We start from the raw sequence: 19,462 nt of genomic DNA, 5'->3' as shown, positions 1-19,462 counted from the left end.
AATAATCACTAATTCATAAATTACATGCAAAATGCTACTAACCGGACAGTATGTCGTCAATAAATGCAGTCTTCGTCATTAACTCACAAGACTTATCAAGATACTTACATATATTAAATATGCTACAAAGCTTTGTCAATTCTTTTACAAAAATCTCATAATGTAAAAGTTTATTGCCACAAAGTTTCATTCCATTTAATGCCATTTCACTCGAATATATTAAATTAAATGGAAAATAGCATGAGAATTCATCATATGACTAAATCTACAGCATAAAGCTTAACTAACTTCTATTTTTATAATGAATGAAGTACTCAGAAAATATTTTTTATGAGATTTATGCACATTTTAGAAATATAAAGCATGTGTGTCATAGATTTAGATTTTTTTAAGTGAATGGAACGAAAAACTTACAGATTTTGGATGTTTATGCAGCAGTGGCGTAGTGAATGTCAGTCTATCGACTCTAACGACCAGGGTTCGATTCCAGGAAAGTCGAGTCGGATTCTGGTGATTTTTTGGATATTTCTAATCACAACCATCTCGGTTTGTGTATTCACGACACACAAATTGTGGCTAGGTACATTGCATTGATATATCCTGAGTCTTGCAACTGTGCTGAGTTCAATCTAAACGTCATTTTATGGCACATTATCAAAAATAGAGGCAAGTGCTCAATAAATATTAATCTAGACGGTCAAACAAGTTAAAAAATAAGGAATTATATAAATTACACTATTTCTTCCACATCCGCATGATTGCTGTACAAAAACTTTGCCTGAAATATTTCATATTCTTATCCATATCCTCACTTAAAGCTATACATACAAAATAATTTATTCAATTACGTTAAAATCTCTTACGGTATCGAATTTTCCTACAAATAAGCTAGCATAGACTCTTGTCTACTTCTATTAAAGTTCGTCGAACTTAAAGAGTTTGAGTAGCACTTCCAAGAAACAAAACAATTTACTATGCTGAAAATAATAGAAAATGAGTTAAATGACTGGATATTGATATTGACTGATGTTTTTGAACGCACGAATTCGTTGCTCACATCGATAAATTTATTTTTATGTTATTTGATTTATTTGGATTACTAGATATGCTTGCTAATATCCAATTTTCACCTTTCATTCTCACGTAATTCTTTTGTTCTTCGTGCTTCTCGTTAAAGTTGTAGCGCCGCATTAAAGTACTCGAAAATGTTGTTTTCAGTATTTATTGCTTATTTTTTGATAGATTGTTGAGGATATAAAAGCATTGATTGTTGGCTACTTATTGCTTAAAATAGAAATTTGAAGCCATTAAATTGTTATGGATATTTTATCGAATATTTGCTGACGCAAATAAATTATATTCTGCAATTTGTATTTGACAAGTATTTTACGTCCACTATTTTTCGGTTGTGGGTTACTTATTTTAATGGTTAAACGGGTGATCTGATTATATTCGGAATGATTACAATCGGAGTTAGGGAGATATCAAATGTTTTTCAAAACTCAAGCTTAATTATAAACAAAAGATCAATAAACAATCATCGAGTGCTATTCCTGGAGTGAATTTGGATTCATTTCTAAAATCTGAAGCACTAGTTCTCAATATCGGATGTGTGATGAAAAGTTTAAGGATACAATGAACACAACGAATGCTTTAAGAAGATAATGCGATGCATTAGAGCTTATGTAACATACATAAAACTAAGGAATTAATGTTTTGTTAAAATTTTGGCTATTTAGCGATTGAAGTCCTACTAAAAACAAACAGTATATAGTTCTTTATTTATCAATCCATAAATAAATGACTAACAGATAAGAAATTATTGTTCATTAATTTATGACGTATAATATTTAAGTGTAAATACTGAATTATAACACTACCAAATAATATAACATTAAACTTGATAACATTCAATACTGAAGTTGTTATATTAATTTAAAATTTAAAACTGCTCGGATTTTTGCGTTTTAACACTTTCCGCGAGTTGATTAGCAATTTTATAATAATTTACAGTTTCTTAATTGGTATAGAAGACATCAAGTTGAAGTAAAATTAATAAATTAAAGAAATGTTTTCTTAGAAATTAATAAAAGTTCATTTCTGATAAGATAACTTAGTTCGAAGAGTCTTGAAACACCTTCAATAAAATTCAGTGACATTTCTATTAGAAGCAAACAAATTAGAGCACACTAGACCATAAGGTATGTATGAATTGTAACCAAAACGATCTTAATATATTGAAAAATCACATTTGGTTCTTTAATAAGTATAAATTGGCATTTAAATATTAATATCAGAAGTGCGACATATCAACTCCATATCATGTTATTCATACACATTCGAGTGTGTGTTTTTATAACATTTTCTTCTTATTTTTCCTTTGATTATATTTTTGTCGTTTTTTTCATTTTAAAAATTCCAATTTGGCAAGCTGCGTTCAAATATTTCTAATTCCGTTTTAGCATGACCTAGATCCTATCTGATTCATATTCGTAAATTTATTTTTCCATCAGCAGATCCACAATGGATTCCGACCAACAAAAAAATTACACCTTTAAAATACAATCTCTTCTTTGTGAAATTGATGTTCCTGTTTCACTCGATGAAGCACAAAATTTAATTTCATCATGCAATTTTGATGAGTCCATCCAAGAAAAACAGATAATTGAAATTCATCTAAAAATCAATGAAAAGTTTGATAAACAAGACATCAAATTATCATTGGATCATCAATTAGTTGCAAAAATATCAGCCATAATCACATTAAGTTCAACGATTGTCAATAAAAGTAGAATTTTTTGGAAAACCGAAGCTCAAGAAGATTTCAAGCTGTGTAAAATTTCTGATCATTCAGATAGATTTTTGACAAAACTTTGTCATGAATTTCTGGTTGACAAATTACAAAATGGAGAAATGGGTAAATTTTAATTAAATATTTTCTGGATATTCTTTTGAATAACTCTAATTTTAACAGGTATTCTTAAAATCTTTGAAGATTTAAATGTTTTAAAGCCACGACATATCGGAAATAAAGATGAACATAATTTGCTTTCAATTGCAATAACACAAAATAATGATGAAGTCGTTGAGAAACTTATCATGCATAAATTTAATGTTGACTTTGAATTTAAAGAAGATAATAATTTAAAAGTCAGTTTGATTGACTTAGCTTGGAGGACCTACACAAGAGCAAAAGGAGAAAATGTCAAAATATCAAGCAACAACATCATTTTTACGCTTCTGTCTTATGATGCTAAATTTCCAAAAAACTTCAACATGAAAGATGCATCAAAAAAAGTTCAAGAATTAGTAAATAATCGTATTGAGCTACATGAGTACATTCAATCGAGAAATTATGAAACTTTGAAAGACAAAATTAAATCTCAAAATTATAAATTGAGCTTTTATTACGATAAAGCAAATGTGTCACTTTTGATGCATGCTCTTAGAACGGATATAGATTCAGACACATTCTCGCTTCTGAAATCATTAAATTTATCTATTGGAAGTCATGAAACTAAAGAAGCTTCGGATTATTTTTTAATTATACGTAATAATAATCGAACCAATGCAAAATGTCTTACAAAAGTTCACATTTACATGCTTTATGTAAAGTCGAAAGTTGCTGATTACAACTATCAAAATCCTGAATATTCAGACCATATTTTGGAAGCATATGAGAAAATCGATAAAAATGAACACTGCAGTAATGTTCTTAAAGTTGCTGCTGCATGCAACGGGCTCAAAATCTTCTTTGATTTTAAGCACAGCACAACATACTACTTTGATCCGCTGTCTTCTATTCAAACCAAAGGAATTATATACAATACTGGGGAAATACATATTGGAGCTAGAGATCTATTGAATGACAATGAAAAGAATAATGTACTTGGAGTGATTATCCATGAGTTTTGTCATCTTGCTATGCTAATGACTTATTTCAATGACTTTGATCCATATCAAATTGGCGAGTCTGAAGATAAAACAAGATTTATTGAAAAGGTTGTAAAACAGTGTCGTGAGAATCAGGAAGCAGAGGATATGGTCTGTAATGTTTTTGATTCATACATACCCGAACATCATCATTCGGAAATAATTGTTTTATTTTGTGAAATGTTGATGCATTATTGTGTTGAAGATTCCAAAATTGATAGTGAAAATTTAAAAATAATTAAAAATTGTGAGTTAATTTTCTCGGAGCTTTTTGAGTATTTTAAGGAAGTTGTTGAGCCAGAATTGCTCAAAGTTTTGCCAATTTTGAAAAAGTTGCAAGACGATGATCAGAAAGTGGAGTTTTTTGAGCTGACAGAGCCAATGAAGGCTAAAATTATATTTAAAAGAAATTATAACTTTCAAGGTGAAAGGACATCCATTTATGAAATTATTGAAAATTATGAAGATATTTTAAAGTTTTTATCTTCAAATGATATAAAAGATATTCTTATTGATAATGAAATATTAGAATTAGGTGAAGTTTGTAAAGCAAGCACTTCATACGGCTTTGTTAAAAGAAGCTTTACTCGATTTATTAAAGATCAAAAATGCAAAGAAATTGAAGAAATTGATCAAATTATCGAAAAAGTAAAGGAATCAAAACGCTTCATTCTTGCTGCCAAAGCTGGTGAAGGTAAAACGACAATATTCGAAAATTTAGCCGTAAAATTAAAGGAAAAAAATAAATTTTTTTGGATATCATTTATACAGTTAAGAAATTTTAGGTCAGTTTTTGATGAAATAACTATTGGCGAGACAACAGTCCTTAATGACATTTTCAATGTTATTACGAATATACTTTTTCCATGCTCAAAAGAAAAACGAAAATATTTAAAGTTTAGATTCAGATATAATGTTTTTAAAAAACTTTTTAATACTGGAAAAGTCATTTTGCTTCTTGACGGAATCGATGAAGTATGTCCAAAATGTAATCAACACATGATGCTTATATTGAGAATTTTAAGAAATAATACGAACAATCAGTTGTGGGTTTCAACACGTCCACAACATGTTGATGAGCTTACTGGAACTTTAGATGTTGAAGCTTTTACTTTGAATCCTTATGGTGACAATGAACAAAGTCAATTAATTTTTCAAATTTGTAAAAAATTTAACAAAAATTATAATTATTTTTATTATGATATATATGAGTTCCTTAAGAGTTATTCAGATTTTAACAATCCTATGCTAATTATTATAGTGACAAAGTTATACCTAAATGGTAAAATTGACTTAAAAGATAGGTTTTATGACTATTTTGGAATATATAAATTACTTATTGATAGTCAATTTTTGGAAAATGATTCAAAAGTCGAAAGTGAGGACAGAAATCCATTTTTAGAATTTACTTCACTTCATCGAGTTTTGGCACTAAAATTCATTTTTAATGAAAATGAAATTAAAGACTTACAAATTTTGAAAAAATTTAAAAAAGACAAGAAAAGTTGGACTATAGAAAAGGTACAACGCTTTGGATTTGTAATTCTAGACCTAAAGTTCTTCGAAAATGAAAGGAGAAGTTCAATTGACTTTATTCATTATTCAATTGCTGAATTTTTTGTAGCTGATTACATTATTCATAATATTTTTGATGAAAGTAGAAATGATAAAGAAATTGAGCTCATATTTGAACTTATTAAGTTAATTAAACTTAAAAATAGGAGATTTATGATGAATTATTTAAAAAATCATTGGGATGTATCAGATGAAAATATTCATAGAAAATTAATAGAACTGATAGTGGACGAAATACAAAAATCTTCAAAAATAAATGCTAAATATGGCGATTTTAATTCACTATCATTTTGGTGTCCATTCTTGAGAAATGATCATGAAATTCTTAAAAATTTATGGCAAGTGAATGAGCAAAAAACTTTATTTAATAAAATACTTTTTAGTCCAGAGATTTATTGGTATCATAATAGTATTTTTAATTTTGTAACATATTGTTTGGGTGCAAATTGGCATAAAATTTTAAATAACAGTGATAAAGACCTGATCATTGATGATAAAAGTGAACTAGGCACATCAATAATTGATATTTATGATTATTTCCCACGTATACACTTTTTTTTCAAAAACTTTTATAAACTCTTAATTTTAGCAAAAGCAAATTTTAATGAAAATGAAAGAAAATTTTTTCTTTTTCAAATTGCACATTTTTTAGCTAAGAATTTTAATGAACTTCATGGGAATTATTTTGAAAAATGTTTTAATGAAATTTTGAAATACAATGAAATTCATGACGATGTTTCAATATTTATTGTTTTTTCAATTATTAATGGCGTAAGCGATCTCAAGAAACTCAATTGTTTGCAAGAAATTTTAGAAAAAAATTTTAAAAATGATCGTGAAAAAATTAGAGAATTTTTATTCGATGAAAATTGCATGTCTAGAATTAGAAACAGACTTCGAAATATTTCATCAGTAAAAGACAAGAACGAGAAATTTCCTCAAAAATTCAAAATTTTCTTTGATCTTTATGACACATTTAAAAATTCTAATGAAGAATTTCAACGTTTATTCAAATCTAGAAGTGGAATTTTTGGATTGTTAGTAGAAATGCCAACTGAATTTATCGCGGAATTTTCGATGTATGTAAAAAAAGTTTTTGGATCTAATAATGATACCTTTTTTGAATGTTTAATTGACCTAAGAAGCGTCTCTACAACAGAAGAACTTTTAATGTTTGAAGACTTTTTGGTGAAATATTTTGATGGAAATGAAGTTTTGATACGAAAAGGAATGAGAAGAATTTTGTATGAAGATGATAAATATTTAAATTATTCTGCTGGTAATTTAGAACAATTTATAAATATCCGAAGAAAATATCAAAATTCAATTGAAGAATTTCATGATTACTTCAAATCTTGGGATATATTATCAAAACTATTTTTGTATATGCCAAATGAATCTTATCCAGATTTTAAAAAGCTTGTCGATGAGATTTTTGGTGCAAACAAGCATGTCCTACTTGAAAGTATTCATTATGTTAAGTACAATTCATCAATTATAAATTCAAAAACTAAAAAATTTTCTCTACTTGAGAAATTTTTCTATGAATTCTTTTCCGAAAGTCAACAAGATGCAAGAAAGTGTTTGAGAAAAATCATTTTTGATCGCATTGACATCTCAAGAATTTTAACAAATAATCTTAAAAACAAAAATGAATTTGAATTTATTAAAGATATGTTTCTAAAATATGTCACAATTGAGGAGATTCGTAATGATTTTGTAACTAAAAATAGTTTATTCATCTCTTTTGATAATTACAGTTTAGAGTGTCATCCGAAATTTGTTGAATTCATTAAAGATGTTTTTAAAGAAGACAATGAACATCTTTATTCAAATGAGCTAAATTTCTCATTTGCTGTAATGAACTTATTACAAAATGAATCAGAATTCAAGTTTTTTGAAAAATTTTTGACTGATTTTTATGATAATGATCAAAATAAAGTGCAAAAAATTGTTTGGCCACTTTTATTTAATCAAAATATTATTGAAAAACAATTATTTCTGCAGGCTGCTACAGAGTCCTTAACTCCAAAATTTCAATTTATGAGAGAGATTTATACTAAGTATAATAATTCTTGGGAAGATATTCAAAATATATTTGTTAATTTACAAAATTTGATAGAAATATTTGCAGAAGTGAATGAATCAACATTTCAAATATTGCAAGAATTTTTGAATGAAGTTTTTGAATCAAAAAAATCTTTAATTTTTAACTGTATTAGTTATAAAAGCCGAGACTTATTGATTAAAAAACCAGAAAATCTAAAATTCTTTGAATTGTTTTTACAAAAATTCACAAATAATGATGAAAATGTTGTAAAAGATTGCATGCATAAGATTTTGTTTGATGAACATGAAGACAATTTTAATCCATTATACATAATTTTAAATCAAGATAAAAAATTATATTTCTTAGGAGGAGGAACAGTTGTAAATCCAAAGAATCCTTACCAATTAGAATATCTTATCACAATCTATAAAAAGTACAAAAAATCATGGGAAGAATTACAAAATATCTTCATATCAAAATCGCTTAGTAATTTATTTTTTCGATATATGTCACACGATACTTATCCATATATAGAAGAGTTTATTAGAGAAATATTTGATTCTAATAAACCTCGATTAAATGAAATCGAAATAATTCATGACAATGATGTGTATGTAGATTACTTTTATGATAAAGATAACGAAAAATGCTTTATTGAAAAATTTGAGAACTTTCGCAATTGTGTGAACTTGACATCGTAAAAACGAAAAACAGCACATTCAAATAAAATTGTTCCATTTAAAAAGTTTCAATTGCCTTATTGTGACACAGTTAAAATTCTAAAATACAGAAATTTCTGGGAAAGAAATTAAAATAACTATTAGTTATAGTACCTAAAATTAATAAATTTGAATTTAAGAAAATTATTCAAAAATTATTTCAAAATTAAAAAACTATTTAAAATTTATAAATTCTGCAATTATTTATTTTAGTTCAATTTTAAGCGATTACAATAAAGTGAAAAGCCTCATAAAATTTGAACAAATTGACCAAATTCGTTCGAGTTATTAAGAAGTCTTGGAGAGAATCTTGCGATTATTTGCATTTTTCATGCCTCTAAAAGGAATTTCAATTTATCATAAAATGGCTCACCTGCATCTTTATCATAATCTTACCAAACTATTTACATAAATAAATCCTTTTCCATCAAAATCCATGTAATTCCTTCTTGTAATACAATAAAAAGAAATTTGTTTAAAACAAAAATAGCATTAAAAATTTCCATCGGAAGGCTCTTTCCAGATCTTCAAAATCTCACTAAAAGAAAACAATAAAAAAAATAAGCACATCCTTTACCTCATTGTTTAATACAACGCTATACTTGGAATTTATTTCAATTGTTCGCTCTTTCGCAGCCGTACATTCTTCCTTTCCCATCTACAACAGAGGAAGGATATAAAAATTGTGAATTTGTTGACTAAGAAAAGCTTTTATGTCAATGCGTATAATAATAGAATCAACAAATTTTGTACTTCATGACGTTCACAACATTTCAGTTTATAAATCTGTACACAGCTTTACAGAACAAAAAGCAAAGTTTTCAATTTACGAATTAAATGAATGAGAATTTTGCATGGCAATGTGAGTGGGTTGAATGGGCGCATTTTGGTTTTTAGAAATCTAATGGAAGTAACTTGTTGATTTAAAGTTCTAGTGATGCTTGTTTGGATACTTTAATTAGATTGTTACAAGTTTGTTGCTAGTTTGGTCTACAAGAATGTATTAAACTGGAACTGAAAGGGAAAGTTTTGTTTATTGTTAAATTTGAATTTTAACCGACAAACTACAAGTGGAAGTCAGCTTTAGGCCACTCCTGTGGAAGGTCATGGATCACAATTGATCTGTGCAACCAGCGAAGTAAGTAAGTATATAAAATACTAGCCAAGTTGCAATAATGTGCCAATACTTCAAAATTAACTCAATGTTTATGAGCATCTGTGGAGTAACCAGCATGAAGCGCTTGACCATGGACTTGTGGTAAATTGAAGGTTTTCGGTTCAATTCCCAACCATTTTCAAATGTGTTCCGATGCTTTGATACTTTGACTGCCTAATGCTCGAGATCAGGACAAAATTGGAGCTCTATGGCTTAAGCAACGAGGCAGGATCATGAATTTTAGTACGAAAAAGCGGAAACAGAGCTACAAGACTACCTTATGAATGAATTATTTATAGAACGGACCAAAAAGTATCAAGTTATGCCAATTGAAGATACGAGTGCCTTAATTTATGTTATTATGTCGACAAATGAATGAAAAAAATCAATTTTCAAGCCAAAACAGAGAAAACAAATCCTCAATTCTCAGTGGAATGAATAGAATTTTCAAATCTTTCTCCCAACTTCCAAGTCTGAGTTCCACAAGAACCACAAATAAGAAAATTCACCGACCACATGTTGACTTGATGACATTCAATGTTTACGTTTGGAATTCCCTTCGGCATATAATCCTCAACGATGTACGATATAAATTCTACAGTAAAAAAATCTGCTTCCACTGCCAAAACAGACTCAGATATAAATGCTGATGATTGAAAAAAACAACAACAAAAAATTTCACATTTTATACAAAATTATTTATTTTATTATATTTTTTTTATAATTTCGAAGAGTTTTTTTATCTCACAATACCATTACAGTCATGAATGTGAATGACTTATTTTAGTTGCTTAACATGAAATATTTATGATACAGTTCCAAGGAGGAATTAAGTCAGTTGAGGGTGCTAATGAATGATTTGTGAGTTAACAGATGACTTTTTAAATTAAGGATAAAATTTAAGGTACAAGGCTGTACTTTGTTAAGGTTTGAGGAAGTTTAAGGAAATCTAAGAGGAATTAAGGTCCTGATTAATGGATAGACATTAAGAATTGTCAAAAATTGAGGTCATTGACGCTAAATTGATTTACACACGACAATCCTCAAAAATTTGCGGATTTTCAGCTATTCATATACACAAAAAAAAATCATTAATATGGCCCAACACAGCCATCAATCAGGATTATAGCATGCAAATTTGTTAGAACAGGATTTGTTAAATTGGAAAAATAAATTTACAATTTATGGATATTTGTTTTGACACCAAAAAAGGAACAAAAAGGATAAAATGGACTATGAAACCACATTCATATAAATAGCAATAATAATAATAATTATAATAATAATAATAATAATTACAATTAAAATAATGATTACAAAATGACATTGAGCAAATATTGACCAAAAAAGAATAGTAAAAATTGAATACCCGGACTCTTTTTAATGACAAATGAATGATTTTAATATTAATAATTGAAGGTAGTCGATGCAAAATTGTGTTAGGATACTGGATTCAGGTCAAGGAATTGGATGATGTGGGGATCATTTTATTATACAAAAATAAAGTCTATCACTACGTTTAAGCGATAACAATACGATTTGAGTAATGATCTGAAAAGAAGAAAAAAATTTAAAATTTAATAAGGAAAAATATCAAAAAAAATTTGATTAAATTCTGCTTTTTGGGAGACTTTTTTTCTGGCAATTCTTCTTCGTTGCTTTCAATATGTGCTGGATAAAATGGAAAGAAGGATGAAACTGATGAAGCTTTAAAAATAGAATTGAATATTTTATTGTGGCGAGGCTTGTTGACTGTGGTTTTTAATTGAATGATGGACTGATTCAGTGCTGTACAAACTGTTGTGTACTATGGTACGCCTGGATGTTAAGTCACGACCAACACCGCATGCCGGTTCTCGGAATTTGCCAAAAATTTCAGCAGCACACAGTTTAGACAACACTGTTCCAATCCACAAGGTACTAGATATGAGATTAGAAATCGCTCAAACTTATTGCCTTGATCTAGTTCAGTGATGGGCAACCTGTATACTGCAGCACATTACCAACCATTGTTCTAGATCAAAGAAGTTTTAAGTCTTGTTGTTGATTCTTTGAATTATTTCTGCATGCTAAAATGAGTCTATCTATTTTGATAAAAGCTTCAGACATCATTTGTCAAAGATGAAGAAAATAGAAGCCAAGAAATGATTCAAGGATATGGCCAAATCTTAATATGTGTGACCAGAATTCTCAAATGACAGAGAATGAATGAAACAGGCCCAACAAAATTGAACAAGGCAAGTATTCTAGTAGAGCTCAGTGATAACCTACAGACAGAGCTTGAAGTCGACTCGTACTGTATATGGAGTCTAGTCGGCTTAAGTCGTCATTTCCTTTTATCTCGACTTATTTACCCTTTTAGGCAGATCACGAAATCGACTCAATTTTCTGTACGGAAATATCAACTTGAGTTGCCTTAAGTCAAATCCGAGTCGACTTCGAACTCTGTCCAAAAGGTTAAACTAGTAGATCCTCTATATTAAGCATGAGTAGACACTCTGTAGTTAGCAGAAGAGCCTCTGAGTTAATCCTATATAGGAGCCTTTAAATTAGGGGTTTCAATCCCGGGATTGATTTATGTGCAATCCCGGGATTACATACATTTTTATCCCGGGATTGAAAACCCTAGTTTAAATAGAGTTTAATCACATAGCTAATAGTCAATATAATGTTCATCAGCTTCTAAGCCTTAATCACAATCTGCAAGCCCAGCAATCCGTTTATACATATTGAAAGCAAGCCAGAACTAAAATCAGAATAATAAAATTTTATATGGTGCATTTGAAAGAAAGCAGCAAAAAAAAATTGTCATTTTACCTATGTCTCATATGTAGTATCACAATATATACATTGTATATACATAAATATGATAGTGTACATTATGTCTTATGTGTATATAAGCTTTATTCATGTTGTTATGTCTGTGATTGTGTATTCTGTGATTTGTTTTTTTGGTCAATTCAATTCATTTATGTAGACTGACGTAAATTTTTATGCTGAATAAAAATGTTTCCAGTCTTTCAACAAATAATTAACTTTTCGTCATAGCCATAGATCAGAAAAAGACGGGAGAATTTTTTTTTATAATAATGGAAGTAACAATTTAATTTATTAACGGTCAGGTTGTATGTGTATGTCTTTATCTCGTTCTAATTTCATATTCTATGCTTTTTTGTATCTCAAGTCCTTTATGATTCACAATACCATCAAGTAATGTAATTGGTCCCGGCAATGCTGTCGCTGTTGATTGTGGTTTTGAGAGTTTAAGTCTCATTGAATGATATGCATCATATGCCTTTGGATCAACAATAATGGACTGTTTTTGGGAATAATCGGATGATGAAGAGGAATAAAGAGTTGGTGGACCGTACTCATTATCAGGTACGCCATATTCATTATGTGGTACACCATACTCTTTTTGTGGGACACCATATTCTTTTTGTGGTGTACCGTATTCGGTATGTGGTACACCATACTGAGAATGTGGTGTTTCATGACTATAGACAGGACCATCAAATGATTGATGATTTTTAAGAGGCTTAAATGGTGGTGGTCGAATATCATTAGGAATAGGAATTTGATTTAAGGATATACCACTCGAATACACATGACCGACTGTCTTCATTGGCTTATGTGGAAGATTTTTTAATATCACCGATAGCATATCCGCATCATCACTCGATGTGTGTGTCTCGGCAAATTTGTAGTTGCCATCTAAATAATTTTCATGTAACAATAATAATAATAAGGCATAAAATAATTCTCATTTTCTTATACGGCATGAAATGGATGGATAAGGACATGGATGTATAATGGCATGTAAGGAAATAATGGAAAAAAAAATATATTTTATTCTATTGAGTGGAACAATAGCACATTTGTGGATTAAACATTGTTGGAATTTGTTTTCATGATAAATACCTGCTGATAACCAGGCACTGTATACATTTTGTATATTGTGGCATTATAATACTCTCAATAGGATACTTAAGGTATGAAAAGGAAGTTTAAACATACTTTTACAAGGAATTTTGAAGCTTTGTTTGTGTATCGACTTTGGGGATTGTTTGTAAATGATGTCTAACATTCAGAAACATGAGAGAGGAGCTTTAGAGCTTTGTGGGATTATGTACAGAAAGGATTCTGTTAGATAGTAGCTTATTAGACATCATTTACGTACAACTCCAAAACGTTATTCACAAAACGACATTTTGTGTTTTTATTTAGTTTTGCATAAGCTTTTTTGCATTGGAGTTATCATCATAAGATGCTTATTATTTAAATGTATGTTGTTGGTATGGATTTGAATATGAAATGCACAACAACTTGTCAATTCTGAATGGTTTTGCAGCACATTTTCATATAGTTTATTATGCAAGAATTTAAGATTGTGAATAATTTTTAAAAGCTTTAGGCTACAATATGAGTGGGATATGATTGATGGAAGTAGATTTCTTTACTATTTGAGCAGTTTACCCGAGCAATACTACGTTTTTGACTGACAAAATGGATCTAAAAGAGCTGACAAGATGTCATTCATGAGATTTAAACGTTATGTTAACGTGTTGCCATCAACATGACAATTGAGCGGTCCTTCATCAACAATGCTATACTGCTCTGGATAAGGAACAGCAAGCAAGTCCTCAAATATCAAAAATCTACTTCTAAATTCAATTTAAATACATAAATTGCAATGAATATCAATTTTATTGCTATTTCCTTCTTTGTCTTAACAATCTTCTTATCATCAATCCCTAATCGATATCCACAACCATCTCACAAGCTACACATCCCTCAAAAAACTTTATCCTCAACATTCAATTGCGAACCGATGCAAAAATTTCAAAATTGAAACTTTTTCCAACAACAATAAAATACTTTTTCATTACATTTATCTTCTTTACCGTTGAATATTCGAGCATATATCGAGTAATCCTGTAGAGAAGATTAAAATACCCTCTTACGGATGATAAATAAGAAGCAAAATCATCGAAAGAACTTGAAAGACTCAAACTTTTTGTTTTGTTCTACTTTTTCTCTTTGAATGTTTCTTTAGAATTGATGATGAACTACATACGTATGAGTTTAAAATTTTGTGGATAATAATGTAAGCATGATGAATTGGGTAAGCATCCTTAGATGGAATTTAGATTAAATTGATTTGATTTGATTTGAAATTATTTTTTGTTAAAGGATTTGAAGAGTTTAAAAGGAAGAATTCTGAAAACCGAGTCTGAGAAGTCTTCAGGGATATCCATTGACGTGTTGGTCCCTGCCTTGGTCTGGAAAATTCGTCGAATACGAGGATTTGGATAACCCAAGTAAAAGAAGGGTAAACAATATAGAGGTAAGAAATTAAGAATCACTCTCGGACTTAGTTCCTTTTCTATCCTAATGAGAATTCAGACTGCGATGCTTAAAAAAGGCCCAAAATTGCTTTGATCTCTTAAACCTTTACCTGGAAATCCTGACAAAATCTTTGTCCATATACATATTCTTTTCCAAAACTTTTCAATCTAAAATTGAACATCATCGGAATTTGAATTAAAACTTTTCAATTCTCAATCGATTTATTCTCTTCCTTTTGTTTAGCTTTAAATAAACTTTCGCTTTCATTGCTTTTTCATTCTCTTCTCCATGTGTGTATGTGTATTAAGTACTTCTCTATATGTGACTCAAATATCAAAAAAAAAATCTATTTTTGCGTAGTTGAAGCAGTTTTGCAAAGGAAAACTGATTATGTGGGAAATTTACCAAATTTTTTAAAGTGGAAATGGAACGAAATTCTGAAGAAAGGAGCTAAGAAGAAGTTTAAACATTTGGAATGAAATTTTGAAGAAATTTGAACGTTTTGAGATTTTTATGACATCATCCTGAGCTATACAAATGAGGATAAGGCTATATGGCTGCCAAATTTAAGCAGCTTCAATTTAATGTTAATTAAAGAGGTTTAGCAAAGTCTTTAAAGTTCCGTGGATGAACCATTTTCATTTGTTTTGATCGGGTATCATTGTTTAATGTGGAGCAAGAAGTCGTTAATCGACCGATATGTCTTGTTATTAGCTTGACAGTTTGTGGACAATTTCTTATGCATTTATGTCATGAAAATCAGCAAAAATGCTTCCTTTGAATTCTGTTTTGACGTCAAATTAAGTAAGAAGCTCAAATTAACTTGATTGGGATTAAATTTGACTGCTTTAGTTCTGAGCTGCTCAATAATCTTCCTGGTTTCCCACATTAATCTAGTTCAGTAGCTCATTCAAGTTAGTTTTCTAAATTCCCCGCAAAACATGTCCTTGAACACTTCAAAAATCTCCCAAAATCCTCCTAAAAACTCCTGAACTTTGAGAAGACCTTAACATTGACAAACTTTTTTTGTGTGCCTTTTTATTGAATCGCATAAACTGATTAAGATTTTTTTCCAATCTTTTTTAAGAATGAGATAGCACAAAAGTTTGTCGACCGTGAAAGTTTCGACCCTTATTTCCTTTAAACTCTTCAATTTGTCATTTTAACGACACATTTCAGTCTTTAATTCTGAAGAAAATCACTTAAAAAAAATTGGAAATTGGAAATCTTCCGATATTAATTCTTGTCTACGTCTACACAAAAAAAAAGTCAAATCATATTCGATATTCGATTACATTTTGATTGAGATAAGTAGATTCTCGGAGATATGATTGAGGAACAAAGAATGATTGATTTGTATTTGCTCTTTTCTGACGAATGTGAAATTTGAGATGAGAATTTATTGATAGAATTGACTGTATTATTTTTTTATGTGTCAAAATTGAGTCTAGATGATGAGGTTAGATTTCCGTGAAAAATTGATGGCTTCGGGGCTGTTTTTTTATTCGTCGGAGATGAATTTATTTTTGTGAAAATTTGGGATTGATTTGATTTGGATTAGAAAATAAATCATTGAGGCTGTATCATTAAGCTGTATAAAGGGAGAAGAAGTTCTTTTGGATGTGATAATTAGATGACAAACAGAATGAGGAGCTTCTTGATATATCCCATGCGACACATTCTTTAATAGGCAATTAGACCGTTTTCAAGTACCTTAGTCGAAGTTCTGTACCATAAGCATACCCATTGCATGTTAGGGATTATGACAATGACGTTATAAAAGCTTTTAGAGACTCTATGTGCCAATCGGGCCCTACGTGACACTCGTTATCAAGAACCCCTAACAGGCAAAGTGCTCTCAAAGACAGAATAAGTTAAGAACACGCTCGCAAGCATGCTTAACTAGTATATTTAGGTAGACCAAGCTCTTGAAAGCATGCTCTTTGCCTGTTAGGGAACAAGACACCCTTTGGAGTCTCTGTCTGAAAATTTCATCAAAACCGAGCCTTCGCGCATCCTTTCGGTCATCTCCTCTATTCCATCAAAATCCCTAAAATTCCCTCAGACTGTTTACTTAATTTTCCCATCTAATTGCTTTCTCAACACCACTCCATTACGCTCGTGCAGTTCCACACTCTAGTTTTCAAGTTAGCAACTTTAAATTTCTCACAGACGACTTCAAGTACAAGCCTCTCCAACCAAATTAAAAAAATTTCCGCATTAAAAGTTCATAACACGGAAATATTGTTGAAATAATGGCACATAAACACTCACTCATGTATGTACACAAGCGTTATGTAGGGGAAAAATATTATTTTTTTGTTGTCCAGAGTGGGATTCTTAATTTTCAATTGTAGAATACAGCGGGATGAAATATAACGTAGGGCTATGCATGCACATACTACGTAATAATATGCAGGTCTATGTAGAGCGTGGCAAAATCGGCACAGCGATCTGTCATCTGTTGTACCATCCCAAAGCCTCTAGACATGTGCCTCTATTGTAAGGTCTGATCAATGATTCTGAGTTATCAATAAGTTAGAACTCAAACAAGATCAGGTCAGGCCATTTGGAGAATGTGAACCTTTAAAAAAGATTTTATGGGCTATTATGCTGTTGGTATAGTCTTAAGCCTTAAGAGACACACTTCTCTTCGACCTTAGTGACACTCGATTTGTCAAAAAACAGCCAAAATTCATCAACATCCATCCCCAATACCTCCAACTCTGTTATTATTTTATAAGAATTCACTCGAGTATTATTCATGCATTACACAGTTGAAAATTAAAAATGTTTACATGCATAACATCTCATAAAAGTGGAAAATTGTTTGTTGGAACAAAAAAAAAAAATTATTAAAAATATTTCATCGCTGCTTGGATTTTAATATGGATGTGGTTAGGATGAAAAGTAACCAGCAAGTGTTTTTGATGGATAGAAACAAAGTTTGTCATTCTATTAATCTTAGTGGCTTTTAGATTGTATGTATGGTTGAGGGACATGGGAAGTTTGTAACAGATTGGATATGAAATGTTGGTCAGCTAGGTGACAAAAGGGTTGATTTTGGAAGTTACGTTGAGGTTGTGTCTATGGCTGACTTTTTCTACGTTTTGTCGCTTGGGATTGGTGTTCCAGGTGGCAATTTTGCATGAATTCTTGAATCTTGGAGTCGAAGCTCCAAGTTGACGCAGATATTGTGTGGAAAAGTAGACTCGATTCCTGGCAATTTGACATGAATTCGAGAATTTTAAAGTCAGAGTTCGAAGTCTATTCATATCTTGTATGGAAAAGTTGGTTTAAGTCGACTAGACTTCAGGCAATTTTGCAGGAATTCATGAATCTTTAAGAAATCAATGCAGATTGTCGATTCAACTCCATACAAAATTCAGGACAAAATCAAACTCTGTTACAGCACATCCAAAAGCAAATCATCTAATATTCCACTAAATTCCTCAGTAACCATCCTCAATTTACATTACTTATTCATCTCCCATTAAACACATCCTTAAAAAATTCGTAAGAAATACATTCCGATTGTTACTGACTATAATGCGAGTAAACACTCTCATTTTAAAATGAAAATTTATGCTTGAGTGATATCGAAACTCTCGAAATTTTTCTCTCATCCTTTTTGTTCTTTATTTTGCTATTGTTTCCTTCTCCTTATTCATAATGAGCTTTCTTCTTTCCTTCTTTATCATGACATAAATGACTTTAAAAATTCCTTTCTATTCTTCTACATGTTCTTCTTTAAAATTGAGAAGCTTTAATTTACATAAAAAAATAAAATTCATGTAGGAAGGAATATCCATTCCTTTGATCCAGATACGTTGTCAAGGGAATGAAATCTGACTAGATTTTGTACATAATTTTAAAGTACTGGAATTCGTGCTTTGAATTTTTGTGGAGTGTAAAATTGACTTTTTTGAGTAGGAAACGTGCTAAGAAATGTTAAGTTTAATGGGGATAAATATCAGGAACACCTGTAAAGCACATAATGTTGTTGCTAAGGTATCGCTGTGTCAGTGACTTGACTGTAGCTGGATGTCGAATAGAATTTTGTGTGACTACGACTTGAGTCGACTTTTTCATACAAAATCTGAGTGGACTTCGAGCTTAGGTCCAAAAGACATAGGAATGAGAGAATTTTGGGACATTATTAAGGTCTAACAAGCAAAGGACATGCTTTTGAGAGCTTGTACATCTTAAAGATACTTGATGAGCATGCTCTTAAGCGTTGTCCTTTGCTTACTCTGCTCCTGAGAGCATGCTCCTTGCCTGCAAGGACGCCGCATCATCATGTAACTCGGGCTAGCTTCAAACATGCCAATTCAGGTGAATATACCTATACATGTTCTTTTCCGACTGAATATAGATTGAAATACGTCAGAAATCACCTTTCTGAAGATGACAAGTCATTAACCAGGAATTGAATCCTCAAAGACACACCAGATAAATTCCCTAGATAATATTCTAATTTCCATAGCCACATTTTCAATAAAAATATTCCCAAAAGGTCAAGAAATTTCCTCATCTTCCCATTATTCTTGTCACCAACTATTCCCATTTACAAGAAATCCACAAAAGATAAAGGAAGGAAGAAGAATCATTTCCTTTTTTTTCATCCCTTCAGCATCATTAGTTTGAGGCTTTTTTTTGTTCTATCTATTTTCTTTTGAG

The 19,462-nt window shown here is 30.4% G+C and overlaps 2 protein-coding genes across 3 annotated transcripts in view; one reads left to right on the top strand and one right to left on the bottom strand.

The window, feature by feature from the left end:
- Positions 1-1,909: 1,909 nt before the first annotated feature.
- LOC139086545 (uncharacterized) lies at positions 1,910-8,259 on the top strand. The gene is made up of 4 exons (XM_070635010.1): positions 1,910-2,046; positions 2,109-2,201; positions 2,517-2,917; positions 2,975-8,259. The coding sequence occupies exons 3-4, from the start codon at positions 2,524-2,526 to the stop codon at positions 8,257-8,259; spliced, it is 5,679 nt and encodes a 1,892-aa protein (XP_070491111.1). The 5' UTR covers positions 1,910-2,046; positions 2,109-2,201; positions 2,517-2,523.
- A 1,850-nt stretch (positions 8,260-10,109) lies between these two features.
- LOC139086222 (putative lysozyme-like protein) overlaps positions 10,110-19,462 on the bottom strand; it is a 42,947-nt gene continuing 33,594 nt past the window's right edge. For both annotated transcript variants that reach the window (XM_070634602.1, XM_070634603.1), the window contains one exon: positions 10,110-10,984. In XM_070634602.1, the coding sequence (XP_070490703.1) occupies positions 10,953-10,984 (32 nt within the window). In that variant the 3' untranslated portion in view covers positions 10,110-10,952. The remainder of the gene's footprint in view (positions 10,985-19,462) is intronic.

This window comes from Chironomus tepperi, unplaced genomic scaffold (genome assembly GCF_022539635.2).
Source record: "Chironomus tepperi strain 1889 unplaced genomic scaffold, CSIRO-AGI_Ctep_v1 contig_85, whole genome shotgun sequence".
Classification (NCBI taxonomy): domain Eukaryota; kingdom Metazoa; phylum Arthropoda; class Insecta; order Diptera; family Chironomidae; genus Chironomus; species Chironomus tepperi.
This window is presented reverse-complemented; position numbering and strand designations above follow the sequence as displayed.

What these genes read in the sequence shown, in the direction of transcription:
- LOC139086545 (XM_070635010.1), top strand. Translation starts at nt 2,524, where the DNA reads ATGGATTCCGACCAACAAAAAAATTACACCTTTAAAATACAATCTCTT. An exon ending in ATTACAAAATGGAGAAATGG is followed by an intron (nt 2,918 to 2,974) that starts GTAAATTTTAAT and finishes TAATTTTAACAG; the next exon opens with GTATTCTTAAAATCTTTGAA.